Here is a 15,142-nt window from a genome sequence, read left to right on the forward strand (position 1 = left end):
TTTTGATGAAATTTTAGCAATATTTATAAAATTTTGCAATCATCACACCTTCTCTACTTTAACCCTACTTCTGCTTCACTACATCTTTCCTATAAGGAACCATGCATATTTACTCCAAAATTCATCTTCAAAGGTATTAATTTTGGTTCTATTGATCATAACAACAAATGGGAAGCAACTTATGTGTCTATCAGAAGGAGAATGGTTAATTGAGGCACATGCACACTTTAGAACTCCAGAAATTAGCTTAAAAAGTGAGGAAGATCTATACCTGCTGTCATAAAAAGATTCTGCATTTGGCTGGGTGTGGTGGCTCATGCCTGTAATCCCAGCACTTTGGGAGGCAGAGGCGGGAGGATCACAAGGTCAGGAGTTCAAAACCAGCCTGGCCAATATGGTGAAATCCCGTCTCTACTAAAAATACAAAAATTAGCCGGGCATGGTAGCGTGTGCCTGTAATCCCAGCTACCCGGGAGGCGGAGGCAGAAGAATTGCTTGAACACGGGAGGCGGAGGTTGCAGTGAGCAGAGATTGCACCACTGCAGTCCAGCCTGGGCAACAGAGTGAGACTCCATCTCAAAAAAAAGAGATTGTGCATTCACTTCATTAAATAAAAAGAGCAAGTGGCACAACAATATATACATTGTTACCTATATATGTTAAAAACTCAATATATTTTCATGGCATATCTATGTATTAAAAAGCTTTGAGTGGGCTTTAAAATGACACACATCAAATTATTAATTGTGGCTACTTTTGAAAAGGGGGCTGAATTTTAGAGGAAAGTTGTGAGGTTGTGATTTATTGGTATTAAAATGTTTTCCAACAAGAATATGCATACCACCACTAGCTTTGTGATTAAAATATTTTTGATAAACCTGACAATAGAAATAGTAGTTGTGTATATTACTCAAATAAAGTAACTGCTATCTGATGCAACAACAACAACAAAAACCTTGAAATATGAATGGGTTAACACAACAAATGTTTCTTTTTTGTGTGCACATAAAACCTGAAGTGGGTTGGCAGTGACCTAGAGAACCAGGTTGTTTCCATCATGTGGCTCCACACCTCAACGTGGGTTCTCCATGTTTGCTGTTGAATGGAAGAGAAAGCATGGAGGTGGCCGACTGGATCTCAGTGCCTTGGCCTAGAGGTGACAAACATGCTTTTACTCGTATTTCAGTGGCAAGGGTTAATCACATGACCCTTTTTAACTATGAGTAGACTGGGAATGTAGTCTCTCCATGAGCCCAGGAAAGAGAGCAGGACATCATGTGGATAAACACTTGCCATCTCTCCCATAAACCGGTACACAGTAGATGTTCAATGAAGAGCAACTGTTATAATTGGTTAGGACAATAACCCTCTTCATTTCTTAGAGGCGTTTGTAGGAAGGCCAAATTTGCCTTGAAATTTGCAACATTTTTGTAGTGTCTACTATGTGACAGATGTTTTCAAACACAAGGTCATGTCTAATTTTCAAAATGATCCTGGAAATTTCTACAAGGAGGATTTGTCCTTTATCAATCAATAGCACGTTTCTACACAACTCTTTATAATAACCTGCGTAATTTTAGTAGGCTGAGAATTTTCTCCTACCTTTGGTGCCTGGTCAAATCATAGCTACCCACCACCTACTTAACATTCTCAAACACCTGAACAGGTACAATGAAGCACACTGAAAAATCAGTATTTTCCTCTGGGACAGATAAAGATAAGAGTAAATTGAAAGATAGTAAGTTATTTTTTCTTTTTATTCAAAGTTGGCATGTCTGCCAAGGAACCATTTTCCACCTCTGAGAAGGACTTGAAGAAAGATTTTTAGGGATTTAGCCACAGTAGATGTTTGCTTACACAGTGATTTCCTCTGTCTTTCCTTATCTACCACTTAAGTGGCTTTGGATGTTGACCACCTAGGTAAATTCACTCATTGGTGTATGTGTTCAGTGGCCTGTCTCAAATAAAATACTCTATTAAAATCCTACTGCAAATATCAGGGTGGTTTTAAAAAGCCTCTTTTCTAGCCTTAGGGTTATAAATCAAGAAACAGTAGATTCTGTGCTAAGACTCTTCTCACCAGTAGATTTGAAAACACTTTGACAGTGTGGTGGCAGCACCCAGAGACATGAAGAGGTGTCTAGGCTTCACTGTTTGAAGTGAACAATTACACGAAAGGGGCTGTTGCTGTCAAAGGGCATCTGTGGTGAGGGGTGGGACCTCCAAGCAGTTGGAACCCTCTGTGTCAGGGAAAGCGCAAGTGAGTCTGGGCTGCTCCTCTGGGAGCAGGTGCAGGCTCCAGAGAAAGACACAGTGAAGCTGACCAGCAGGTCAGTTCCAGTTTGGACAGGAGGGCACACTGAGGAAGACCCCGGGGAAGGGCCCTGTAATGTGGGAAAGCACTGGACTAGACTTATGTGCTGGGCCCAGAGCAGAGTCAGCTCTAGAGGAACCTGTGGGCTAGAGGCGGGAGAACCCCAGGGCAGTGAACCCCACAGTTCAAAACTCTGTTTCTCATTTTGACTTTCCTTTCACTGAAAGGCCTGCTTTTAGTACTTTGGCCACAGGGCACTTGTTATCATTTGAGAGATATTGTGGAACAGTGAGAATTAAGGGACAGTTTGGCCTCAGATTGCCAGAAGCAGGACAGTGTGGGCCCTAGAAACATTCAGACTGGAGTTTTGTCCCAGCCCTGTCACTTACCAGCCGTGTGAACTTGAGAATGTTGCAAGTTTTTCATCTCCTAATTTGATAAGCCCCATCTTGTAGGATTGTGGAACACATGAAATGTATGTAAGGCATCTGGCAAAATGACTGGCAAATATTGGCTCTTTAACGAATGGCAGTTATTACTGTGATTATATTCACACCAAGAAAACTACTCTCATCTCTGGAAATTTTTTGTTTTGTCCAGGAATTGTCAGAGAACATGCAGTACTCTAAAAAACAACCAAATAAGTCAAAATGCTGCTCAGCAAGTAACGCTAAGTAAATTCTCCCCATGGGAGAATATGTTATTTAATATGGGAGCAGGGACTTCATCAGAATTCAACTCAAAGCTTATAGAGTTTATGTCAAGGACCAACAACTCCCCTCCCTCTGAGATTCCCTTCCTACAAAAACATTCTTATTTTCACTTATTTCATCACCAATGAGATCTAGCCCTACCTTGGAGTTTTGCCAAATTATACACAAGAGGACCTAATTAATGGAGTAGGCTCTGGCTGCACAAGCTCAGGGGAAAGAGTGTTAGCTCAGTGGTTTCTTGGCATCTCACCTCAAGGAAGTGTAACCCTTATTTCTCAAACACTCTCTGGAGACAACGTGCATAAAACAACTAGTTTGTGCACTGTGTTTGACTGCCCTGGGACGAGAGCACTGTATTCTTCAACTCCTACCCCAGACACAGGTTCTCTCTGCTTCACCCACAATCCCAAAGTAACTGTTAAGGGCAGTTTCCCTTTCCAAGCTTAATCTCTCAACTCTAAGGCTCATGATCTGAGGGTTTGGCACCTTCTTATGATTATCACCTCAACCAGTTCACCGTGGAGCTAACTTAAAATGACCTCCCAGTGAGGGACTTGCATTGTCCCACACCACGAAGTGCCTTGGCTAAGGAAATTAACACTTGACTGCTCTTGTCTGAACCTCCTCCCACCATCCTCACTTCTTTTTCTTTTTTTAAGGAGTAATTTTTTATGTAAAAAAAAATCTGTACATGTTAGAGTGTATCTCACCACCTTCCTTAAATAATAACTCCTTAGACTAAAAATCTGTGTGCAGGGGAAGGGTCTTCCTTAACTTAGTACAATCACTACTATCACAGAGCCTTACAAAGAGCAGATGCTCAATTTATGGTGAGAATAAATGAGCCACTGAACAAACAATGCAATTTATTACAATTTATTTTATCTGCATTCTTGAAAAGGTTAAAGACAACCAGGTATGTATCTTTGGATTTTACAAAAACAAAAGTGAATGAATGCAGAAAACAAAAACTTGACATGCTTTGCTTACTCTTCTTCTATTTTAAGACTCCAATTATGTTGTGTGAGTTTCTTTCACACATTTCTGAGAAAATCTCTATTCTAAAGCTATACTTTCTTCTTCTTGAACCCAAAAAGATTCAAGGATTTCAAAAACGTATTACAGAATATCAAAACTCTTATGCTTAAAGCTGGCGGCACCAATAAATGTGTGATCCATGTCGCTCATAGACATAGATCCCAACTCTAAATAAACATTCTATTAAAAGAAAAACACTTGAAAGATACTAATGTTTAACAGGAACACAAGATATATGTTATGATCTCTCTAGCCCTATCTTGACTTCTCACTACTTTAAACGGTTGGCATCTTGCCACAAAAACAAAAGTGAACTATCTGCCTTAATTCTCACATGGGTTGGGAGGAGTTGCTGAATGCGGCTCTAGAACGCACTCTAAAAGTTGTGGCAGTACCGCGACGCCTGGCTCTAATACTGGCTCGGACTCGGGCTCTCTCTTCCTCATCTCTCAAAGCCTCTTCATAATGGGATGGGAAGTCACGGGGAGTGGTACCATTCACCTTGGCCAAAAACTCGAGGACTTTCATCTTGCTGGTTTCAGTGTAAGCTCTTGGACCCCATAGGAATTGATAGCGTGGGGGATCACTGTTGGGCACCCGCTTGTACTTCAGATATTTTTCCCGCACCAGATCTTGGGTGATGAACTTCCGGGGTTCCCCATAGATTAAGTGCTCCTCTCCATCATAGGCTCCCAACACATTCATGAATTTCCAGATCTCTTCCTCGGTGGCAGAGTTGCCATTTAAGAAGATCACACCCAGGAGAGGCATCAGAAGCCCATTCCTGGGAAAGTCCCAATCATTGGTCAGGTTTCCATCATTGGTGAGGTTTAGCTTGCTGACGAGCTTGTAGGTGTGGTCACTAGGGTTGTCTTCCTTCAAATCAAGGCCAAAGACCAGCTCCAAGCGGTGAGAGGCTCTATTGAGGATCTCAGGGAAGTGATCCTTGTACTTTTCATCAACAAACTTCAGCATATCTGCCTTCATAATGGGCTCTCTCATTTTATACTTATGTAGCATGAAGTGCATCAGCATTCCTGCTTCCCAGGCTACAGGATCTTTGGCTGACTTCTCAGTGGATGCTGTGCCCTGGGAGGAACTTGCATTTTCCTCACCTTGGCTTTTGGCACCTTCATCAGATTCGGTGCATGACACAGCCGCAGCAGCAGTGGTGGCGGGTGAAGCTCCCTGAGGCTTCTGGGGGATGCCAGCAGCAGGGGAGCTTGCGGGAGTATCCCCCAAAACAGGAGAGGAGGAGGGGCACTCCTCTTTCTCTGCTGCAGTGGCCTCAGCAACCTTGAGACCCTGGGTCTCCTCTCGTGCCTTGCGGCGTTTCTCACGAGCACGGAGCTTACTCTTATGACCCCGAGGCATGATGGCTGTGGTCAGGCCAAACAGGCAGAAGTGTGGGCAGAAGGGCAGGAGATGTGGGGCCTGAAGGAGAGAGAATGAGATTCTGTGAGCACTTGCAGTAGGGAGGTACCACCTTGGCTTTTAGAGAGCCACTTCTGCTGGTTTTTTTGAGGGCACTGCTCTAAGAACCCACTAGGCTCTTGTTGCCAATCCTGTCTGGGACTGACTGGGTGACAGCAGAGGTTGGCAGTGTAGACTACCTCTGCGTTCAAGGGCCCTCTCAATTCATATACAGGATCTTCATATCTACTCTTGGAAGGGCCTGGGACCTCCTTCCTGTGCTGCTCTGAGGCTGACACTTCAAAGCTCCCTGGAATCCACCAAAGAAAAATGAGGCACTGCTTCAGCCCACCATCCTTGCCGGGGGCTGGGGGGAGTGGCAGTGCTGACAGTTCTGTGGAACTCTCTGTCCTGGGCTAGTTGGACCTCAATCTTCATTCAGAGTCCTCATCTCATCTATATCTAATATCTGGGAACCTCTCTTCTGCTAACTGGTGCTGCATCTTCAGACCAAAGCTGTCACCTCCCTTAGACCTAATGCAAAGAAATAAAGAAGTCTTAGCCTGGCAACCCTTGGCGAAGGCCTTTGAGAGCTAAGTGCAGAGACAGGACTAGCATCGTTGTTTTTCCTCTATTTGGGATGTGGTTGGGGGCTTGGAGGAATGGTACCTTCAGTCCACATCCATACTTTGACTCCCAGAAGGGCCTAGGGCTCTGTTCTCTCTACACCTGAGGACCTTTACTCATAGTAAGGCCTACATCTGCCTGAGACCCAATGGAGGAAATGAGGGTGGCTGTATCTGGTCACATTGCCCATACTCTCCAGAGGCTCAAAGCTGTGGCTGGCAGGTTGAAGCCCTGCGATGTATAGTCCCACTCATGGTCCTCACTCAAGGTCTCCAGTTTGACTCCTGGGAGGGCCTAAAATGCCTCCTACCCCTCCTGCTAACCCATCCGACTAAGACCTTCATTCCGTTTTTCCTGAAGAGGAATTTAGGGGCACTTCTGACATTTATGCTCGGGGCTTCCTAGGGATGACATACAGAGGGACTCTGAGGGATCCCCACTGATGAGGTGGGAGTTCCCTCAAGTCCTCTCTGTGAGTCCTGGCACAACCTGGAAATCCTCTCTCCACTGACCTGAGGCCCCTTACATCAGATTAAGATTCTCATTGCCTCATAGTCCCAAGATGAAAGAAAGCCTGAATCACATCCAGTCACCCCGTGCTCTATGGGGCTCCACTGTTCTGGGGTCGTTGTTCTCTTTAGTCTTCACTCAAGCAAAGTCTGAACTCCTCTCTAAGCCCACTTGATTCTTCCAACCTCAAACAAAAGCCTTCACCTCTCTGAGTACCCAGGGCTAGTCTTGAGGGGATGACATATCTGGTTACTTCTGCCTGGGGTTTCCCAGAGCTGAGAGGGGGTGGAACTTGGTGAAGCCCCACTCTCTAGGTCGATGCTCATCTCATTCCTCCTTCAGTGTCTTCTCTGTCTTAATCTAACGCCTATCCAGTCATACAAAGCCCCCCACCCCCAACTCCCTGAGGAAGAAGTGAAACTTTTCCCATCTGGCTACAACTGTCCATCATCTCCCAAGGATGAAAATCAGGAAGGAATTCCGTGTTTCTTTCACTGTTATGGGATGAGTGGTCCCCCCAGTTCTCAGGGTCTTCTTCTTGACTCCTGGAATTACCTGGAATTCTCTAGCTGCTAACATAAGGCTGCCCCCTTTGATGAAGTTCCTCACTTCCCTGAGATGCTCTAGGAAGAAGTGAGTGAGACTCATCATGTCACCATACCTGGATCTCCCAGGTCTCAGCGGGGATAGGGCCCTATGTGTGTTACCTCTTTCTTGGAGGGGGTCCCCTCACACTCTCTCACTATCACCATCTTTTAGGAACCGGGCCTCCTCCCTGTACTAAATAAGGGCTTTCATGTTAAACCAAAGCCATTATGTACCTGAAACAGCCCCTGAAGGAAATGAGGGGCATCTCAACTTGAGAGTTCTAACCCTGGCTTCTCAGGAATGAACGCCAAGGTAAGACTGTGTGTTCCTGCCTGTTCTGGACTACATGGTTACCTCATTCCTCATACAGAAACTGTACCTTGACACCTGTCTTGGCATATGACTCCTATCTCTCTACTGAACTATGGCAGCAAGGTCTTAAACCAAGGCCTTCCTCTCCCTAAGACCACGAAGGCAGAAGTCAGGGAGTACTTGAGCCTGCCAGCTCTGGCCTGGGACTCCCAGGGACAGCATCAGGCACAGCTGTCTCACTTGTGTATTGAGTAGCCGCCTTTTCCTCACTCAGTGTCTCCACCTACACTCGGCACTCTTTCTGGGACTCCACCCATCGATTGGTCCTGAGACCATGCCCCATAGACAAAAGTTCTCATACTCCTTGGACCTAAGTTCACAGTCATAGTGGGCCACATCCCACCATGGCTGACTGGGGCCTGTGCGTGCCGACAGCAGGAGCGGGACTGTTCTTTTTTTTTTTTTTTTTTTTTTGAGACGGAGTCTCACTCTGTCGCCGGGGCTGGAGTGCGGTGGCGGGATCTCAGCTCACTGCAAGCTCCGCCTCCCGGGTTTACTCCATTCTCCTGCCTCAGCCTCCCGAGTAGCTGGGACTACAGGCGCCCGCCACCTCGCCTGGCTAGTTTTTTGTATTTTTTAGTAGAGACGGGGTTTCACCGTGTTAGCCAGGATGGTCTCGATCTCCTGACCTCGTGATCCGCTCGTCTCGGCCTCCCAAAGTGCTGGGATTACAGGCTTGAGCCACCGCGCCCGGCCCCTTTTTTTTTTTTTTTTTTGAGACGGAGTCTCGCTCTGTCCCCCCCCGGCTGGAGTGCAGTGTCGCATTCTCGGCTCACTGCAAGCTCCGCCTACCGGGTTCACGCCATTCTCCTGCCTCAGCCTCCCAAGTAGCTGGTGTTTGGACAAACGGAGGCAAGATGGCGCAGTTCCGGGTTCTTCACTGTCAACTTTCCCGCGCCCGGGAAAGACACAGGTCGACTGCGCAGGCACAACCTGACCTCCGACGGAGAGAAACCGGAACCCGCCTAGCCACGCCTATCGACCCGCCCCCGACCCGCCTATGTCCCGCCCACTGCCCGCCCACTCCCGGGCCCAGGACATAAAAGCCGCTCCCGGCGGCGCACGGTGCACACTTCCTTGGCCCCTCCTCGTACGCGGGACCCAGGAACCTCGTACGAGAACGCCAGAGCGAACTTCCTTGGCCCCTCCTCATACGCGGGACCCAGGAACCTCGTCCGAGAACGCCAGAGCGAACTTCCTTGGCCCCTCCTCATACGCGGGACCCAGGAACCTCGTCCGAGAACGCCGGAGCGACTTCGTTCGCCTCCACCGCCGGAGGACGGTGAACCTCGCCCCTCCCACACATTGGCTTGTGAATAAAGTTTCTTTTGCCTTGCCTACTTGCCTTTTCTCTGGCATTTGTTCTGGGGGTCGCATTAAAGCCAATCAGCTGGGACTACAGGCACCCGCCACCATGCCCCGATAATTTTTTGTATTTTTATTAGAGACGGAGTTTCACCATGTTAGCCAGGATGGTCTTGATCTCCTGACCTCGTGATCCACCCGCCTCGGCCTCCCAAAGTGCTGGGATTACAGACGTGAGTCACCGTGCACAGCCCAGCAGCGGGACTTTTGGACCCCACTGTTCCGGAGTCAGTGACTCACTCAGTCGTCACACAGGACTTTCTCCCTGATTCCTAGTAGGGTTTAGGACTCCTCCCTCTATTGACCTGAGTCTGTAAGACTTAGGCCAAAACCCTCATCTCCCTGAGTCACTGAAGAGACAGTCAGGGTGCTACCCATCCGGTTACCTGAGGCCTCCCAGGACCAAATGGAGAAGCGGGACTTACTGGGGCCCTCTTTGTTACGGGTGGGGGTGGTCTCTTTAATTTACACTCAGGGTCCGCACCTTGACTCCCTACCAGTCCTGAGAATTCACCCTCGGCTGACCGGACGCCGCACCCCTTACGCTCGCTCGGGTCCTCGCCTTCAAAGGGGAAGTGAGGATGAGCCACATCCGGCAGCCCAGGGCCTCTGAGGGCTGACGGCAAGAGTCTCTGAGGACTGACGACAGAGGCAGCATGCTAAGACACTGTTCTAGCGTCGCTGGTCCCTTCGTCCCCACTAGGGTTCCTCACCTTATTATCTAGCAGCCTGGGACAACTTCCACTTCTTGACCCAAATCCGCCAGGCAGACACCGCACCCTCACGCTCGCTCGCTCGCTCGCCCGCTCGCGTCCTCGCCTTCAAAGCGGAAGTCAGGATGAGCCACATCCGGCAGTAACTGTTCTAGCGTCGCTGCTCCCTACGTCCCCACTAGGGGTCCTCACCCCTGCTCATCTAGCAGCCTGGGATGACTCCGCCTTCTGACCCAAATCCGCCAGCTTCCAAACAATACCCCCACCTCCCTCAGCCCCCAAGGTGGAAATCTTAGCGAGCCACACAGGCCATCCCTGCCTGGGCCTCACAGGCCTGACAGCAGCGGCAGGGCTCTGTGAAAGTCCCTTTTTGGGGAGAGGTCTTCTCATCAGCTCTCAGACTCCTCACCTGACTCTGGTTTCCTCTCCGGGCAGAACTGAAGCGACTCCCTTCCGGCCCCATGCTCCCCATCCTCCCTGAGACCTTCCAGGCGGAAATGAGAGGCATCTTAGGCAGATAGCTATGTCTGATGCCTCAAAACAGGGGATGAATTCTGGGGACTCGTCTGCTGGTGGAGTCCCCTCTTAACACTTAAGAGTCCTACATCGATTCTTGTTAGGGTCTCGGCCTCTTCCTTCTGTAAAACTGAGGCTCCCCCAATTAGACGGAACCAGTCATGTCCCTGAGACTTTCCAGGCAGAAATCAGCCTGCCATCTCCGCCAAGGCTTCCTAGGGCTGACAGCAGAGGGGACTTGGTGAGGCCGTGTGGGTGCTATCCTTAGTTCACATTCAGGTCCTCACCTTGACAAGTGAGCAAACCTGTAACTTAAACGCTTTGTTTACCTGAACCTGCTCCTCTCACATCAAGGTCCTGTTTTCTGAGAATTTCGAGTTGGAATTCTGGATGATCCTCATGATCACAGTCCTTTTGCAACCTGCAATAACAGATAGTAAGGAAAGGACTCCATAGAACCCCACAGTTTTGGCTGGGTCCTTCCATCAGTCTTCTTTTATGCTCCTTGCCTTTACATGTATCAGAACCTGGGACTCCTCTGTCTACTGAACTGAGGTCACTCTCCTGAGGGGCTGGATGTACCCTTACATTTTGGAGTGGTTTTCTCCCCACTATTCATTCATGAGTGTTCTCATGTTGGCTTCTGTCTCTTGATCAAACTCTTCCAGGTAAATGTCACATCCCTGCAAAAATTTGACCAGTTTCCTCTTTGCAAACCTTGCAGAGAAGAGGTCCCTGTCCCAGAAGTGATGTGACACTAGGAAACTGAAACGGAAGGTGGAGAGCCTCGGACAGATGTTGTGTTCTCAGGGAAAAAAACATGCTGATCTATTTCTTCACTTCACCAACCAAAGGGTAGTTCTAAAAGATCTACTTTCTACAGAAAAGGTGCAGCCAGATGATTTTTGTAATCTTTTGATCTTTCGAAGCTATCTAATTTTGCTTCCGTCAGTGATCATATTGTCACCGAGTATTGTTTCTTTTTCTCTGTAACTCACGTCTGTCAATTATTGTGGTATTCTTCTTGCTCTGGTTATGTATTCCAATCCAGTGTTTGGGGTACAGAGACCTCTTCTTTCTTACCTGAGACACACTTTGGGGTTGTAGAAGAAAATGAATTAAGCAATTCACAGTAAGCTTCAGTTTGGAGGAGTGGAACAGTGTGGACTCTAGAGGAATTCAGACTAGCAGTCTAGTTCCAGCCCTATCACTTACTAGCTGTGTGAACTTGGGCACATTACCAAACTCGATGAGCCTCAGGCTCTGCATCTGTGAAATGAGCTTGATAAGCCTTGTCTTGTAAGACCGGTGGAATGTGGTGAAAGTGTGCAAAGCCCTGGTGTGCATTGAGACTTTAAACAAGGCTTGTTATTACTATGATTATTTCAAGTACAGAAGAAATCATCCACCCTGCTGATTTTTTTCAAGTCCAAGAGATAACAAAGAATATACAACTTTCTAAGACATGGAACAACAAATCAGTCCAAAATGCAACTTACAAAGAAACTCTAAATAACTTTTCCGTATTAAATCATATTTTGAGTGTGGAGTTGTCTTTCTCATCTGAAAGCAACTCAAACCTTCTAGGGTTTGGTTCAAAGACCAACTCTGGCCTTTCATCCAAACCACTTATTTTCATTCATTTTACCACCATCAAAAATCTAGATCTCCCTTAGAATTTGCAAAAACACATGAAAGGAAAAAAATTCCTTTTAATGGGATGGGTTCTGGCTGCCCAGCTGGTAGCAGAGTATTAGCCCAGTGGCTTATGAGTTTCCAGTCTTAAAGGAGTAACACCTTTATTTCTCAGAAACACTCTGGGGACTACGTGCATAAAACACCTAGTTTGTGTACTGGATTCACTTCACTTGCACTGGGACAAGAGCACCGGCCACTTTCAATCCCTGCTTCTAGGCAAAGATTCCCTCTGGTTTTTCCGCAATTTCAAAGAAACTGTTAAAGGCAGTTTTTCATTCCAGTCTCCATCTCTCAAGTCTGAGATCCACCATCTGAGTGTGTGACCCCTGCTCAGTGCACCCCATCTAGGCACTATGCCGGGACATAAAATTACCTCCTATTGCAGTATGGTCGGTTTCCCAAAGTCTCGATTACCTTGCTTAGGATATTTACGCTAGATTCCACTGCTGGAAACACCCCCACCTTCTTTCTTATTTCCTCTTTTCACCTGTCTTTAGGTCTTAGGGAGTATCTCATCACCTTCATTATATGATAGCTGCTGTTGGATTCTAAAATTCTGCGGGCAGGGATTGGGGGTTTTTGTTGTTTGTTTGTTTTTTGTTTTTTTAGTTTATCCGGTACTAGCCAGGAGCCCTCCAAAGAACAGCTGCTCAATTAATATTTGGACGATTAAAGTGTAAGTGACCAGGAAGTCAAATGTATTGCTATTTAATTTCCCCCACATTCCTGAAAAAGCTAAGCCAATCCGGGTACATATACTTCAGTTTTACAAAGAAAGACTAAAAAGAACAAAACAAAGCAAGAAATGACCACATTTTACTTTTTTTTTCTCTACTTCATGGTCCCACCAACTTTATTGCAAGGTAATTTCCTTTTCACAAATTTCATATTCCAATTCCATATTATCTTGTTCTAGATCACAGGAAAAGACTTAAAAGATTTTTAAATTGTTTTACATAATGCAAAAATTCTAGCTCTTCAACCTGTTATATTTTAATAAATGAGTGATTCATGCCATTCACAAACTTAGATTCTGAAACTAAATAAATCTACAATTTAAAAAAAGAACACTGAAAAGCAGGAAAAAGAAAAGATAAATCATTTTACATACAAATATGTTATATATAGTGTTCCCACCAACTCCCCTTTGGCCCTCCATTAATTAGAAAGTTAAGTGTTTTCTTAATCAAAAGTAAAGAATATACCTCAGACTTCACAAGTAGTGGGAGACACTGCTGGACACCACACTGAAACATGCCAGACCCAGTTGCAACACTATCTCTGGCTCTCTCTCCCTCATCTCTCCAAGTCTTCTCTTAATGGAGGGAAGACAATGGGGACACTGTCATTGACCTTGGCCCAGGCCTCCACATTCTTGAATAATCTAAGCAAACCAGGTATGTAACTTTTAAATTTATGAACAAAAAAAGACTGAACGGAGTAAGACAAACCACGAATAAAGCAACTTTTACTTTTCTTCTCTTCTAGCTTCAGATTCTACCTATTTTACTGTGGAGTTATTTTAAATTTCTAAGGATAAACTTACTCCCATGCCATGTTATTTTGCTCTGTATCACAAAAATGATTTCAGGATTTTCTATCTGTGTTTCAAAAACAAAATTCTTATTACTAAACCAACCTGATAAACAGCAATAAGTGTGTGATACATGCCATTTCTAAACTTATATTCTGAATCTAAATAAACTTTCTATTTTAAGAAACATCACTAGAAAATACAACAAAGAGATAAATCAACAAGTTATTCATGCATCACAGGAACAGAGAAAGCAACAGGTCTTTCAACCACATAATGAACAATTTGCCTTAGATCTCACATGGGGTGGGAAGAGCTGCTGCATGTGGCCCTGGAATACGCACTAGTCACGGCCGTGGTGCCACGCCTGGCTGCAACTCTGGGCCGGGCTCCGGTTCTCTCTTCTTCATCTCTCAAAGCCTCTTCATAAAGGAGTGGGAAGTTATTGGGGGTGGTGTCATTCACCTTGGCCAAAAACTCCAGGACTTTCATCTTGCTGGTTTCTGCATAAGCTCTTGGACCCCACAGGAATTGATAGCGTGGGGGATCACTGTTGGGCACCTGTTGGTATTTCAGATATTTTTCCTGCACCAGATCTTGGGTGATGAGCTTTCGGGGTTCCCCAAAGATAAGGTGCCTCTTTCCATCATAGATCCCCAACATATTCAGGAATTCCCAGATTTCCTCTTCACCGGCACAGTTGCCGTTTAAGAAGATCACACTCAGTAGAGGCATCAGAAGCCCATTTCTCGGAAGGCTCCAGGCACTGCTCTCGTTTCCATCATCGCTGGGGCTCAGCATGCTGACGAGGATGTAGGAGTGAGTGGTGGGGTTGACCTCCTTCAAGGCAAGGCCAAAGACCAGCTCTGTGCGCTGAGAGACTTTCCTGAAGATCTCAGGGAAGTGCTCCTTGTACTTTTTGCTGATGATCTTCAGCATTTCTGCCTTTGTAGTGGGCTCTTTCATTTTATACTTGTACAGCAGGAACTGCACCAACATCTTCGTCTTCCTGGTTAGAGGATCTTTGAGTGAACTCTCAGCGGATGCTGAGGCCTGGGAGGAACTTGCATTTTCCTCATCTTGGCTCTCCTCACCTTCATCAGGTCCAGTGCCTGACATAGCTGCAGCAGCAGGGGTGGTGGGTGGCTCTCTCTGAGGCTTCTGGGAATGCCCAAAGCAAGAGAGCTGGAGGGAGTATCCCCCAAAACAGATGAGGAAGAGGAAGGAGACTCTTCTTTCTCTGCTGCAGTAGCCTGACCAACCTTGAGATCCTGGGTCTGAGCACGGGTCCGCTGGCGTTTCTCACGGGCACGAAGCTTACTCTTCTGACCCCGAGGCATGATGGCTGTGGTTAGGCACAGCAGGCAGGAGTGTAGGCAGAAGGGTAGTTGATGTGGTTCCTGGAGAAGAGCGAATGAAATCCTGAGAACACCTTCAGCAGGCAGATACTACCTTGGCTTTTCAGAAGCCGCCTCTGCAGGATTCCTTGAGAACACTGCTCTAAGTATTTACTGGGCTATTGTTCTTAGTCATTCTGTCCCCTGAGAACTCAGCTGAGGAAGTTACAATGTGCCTTAGGCTGCAGCTTGCCAACCCTGCCTGGGGCTGACTGGGTGACAACAAGCCTCGCAGTTGGGCTCTCTGTGTTCTAGCTTGGAGAGGATCCACTCTGATTACCTTTAAAATTATCATGTCAGCTCTTGGCAGGGCCTGAGCCTCCCTCTATTGGTGTTGTGAAATT

The 15,142-nt window shown here is 46.6% G+C and overlaps 2 protein-coding genes across 2 annotated transcripts; both read right to left on the reverse strand.

Moving 5' to 3' along the window:
- Positions 1–3,896: 3,896 nt before the first annotated feature.
- Positions 3,897–9,754, reverse strand: MAGEB1 (MAGE family member B1). Its single transcript, XM_033201615.1, has 2 exons — positions 9,654–9,754; positions 3,897–5,499 (listed from the first exon to the last, which is right to left on the reverse strand). The coding sequence occupies exon 2, from the start codon at positions 5,437–5,439 to the stop codon at positions 4,396–4,398; it is 1,044 nt and encodes a 347-aa protein (XP_033057506.1). The 5' UTR covers positions 5,440–5,499; positions 9,654–9,754; the 3' UTR covers positions 3,897–4,395.
- A 733-nt stretch (positions 9,755–10,487) lies between these two features.
- On the reverse strand, positions 10,488–14,836 carry MAGEB4 (MAGE family member B4). Its single transcript, XM_033201616.1, is given in 3 exon segments — positions 10,488–10,590; positions 13,073–14,564; positions 14,567–14,836. Coding segments are annotated over 2 exon segments (1,041 nt in total). The 5' UTR covers positions 14,742–14,836; the 3' UTR covers positions 10,488–10,590; positions 13,073–13,698.
- Between the last annotated feature and the right edge of the window lie 306 nt (positions 14,837–15,142).

The sequence above is a fragment of the Trachypithecus francoisi genome, unplaced genomic scaffold (assembly GCF_009764315.1).
Source record: "Trachypithecus francoisi isolate TF-2019V2 unplaced genomic scaffold, Tfra_2.0 Lachesis_group6, whole genome shotgun sequence".
In the NCBI taxonomy this organism is placed as follows: Eukaryota; Metazoa; Chordata; class Mammalia; order Primates; family Cercopithecidae; genus Trachypithecus; species Trachypithecus francoisi.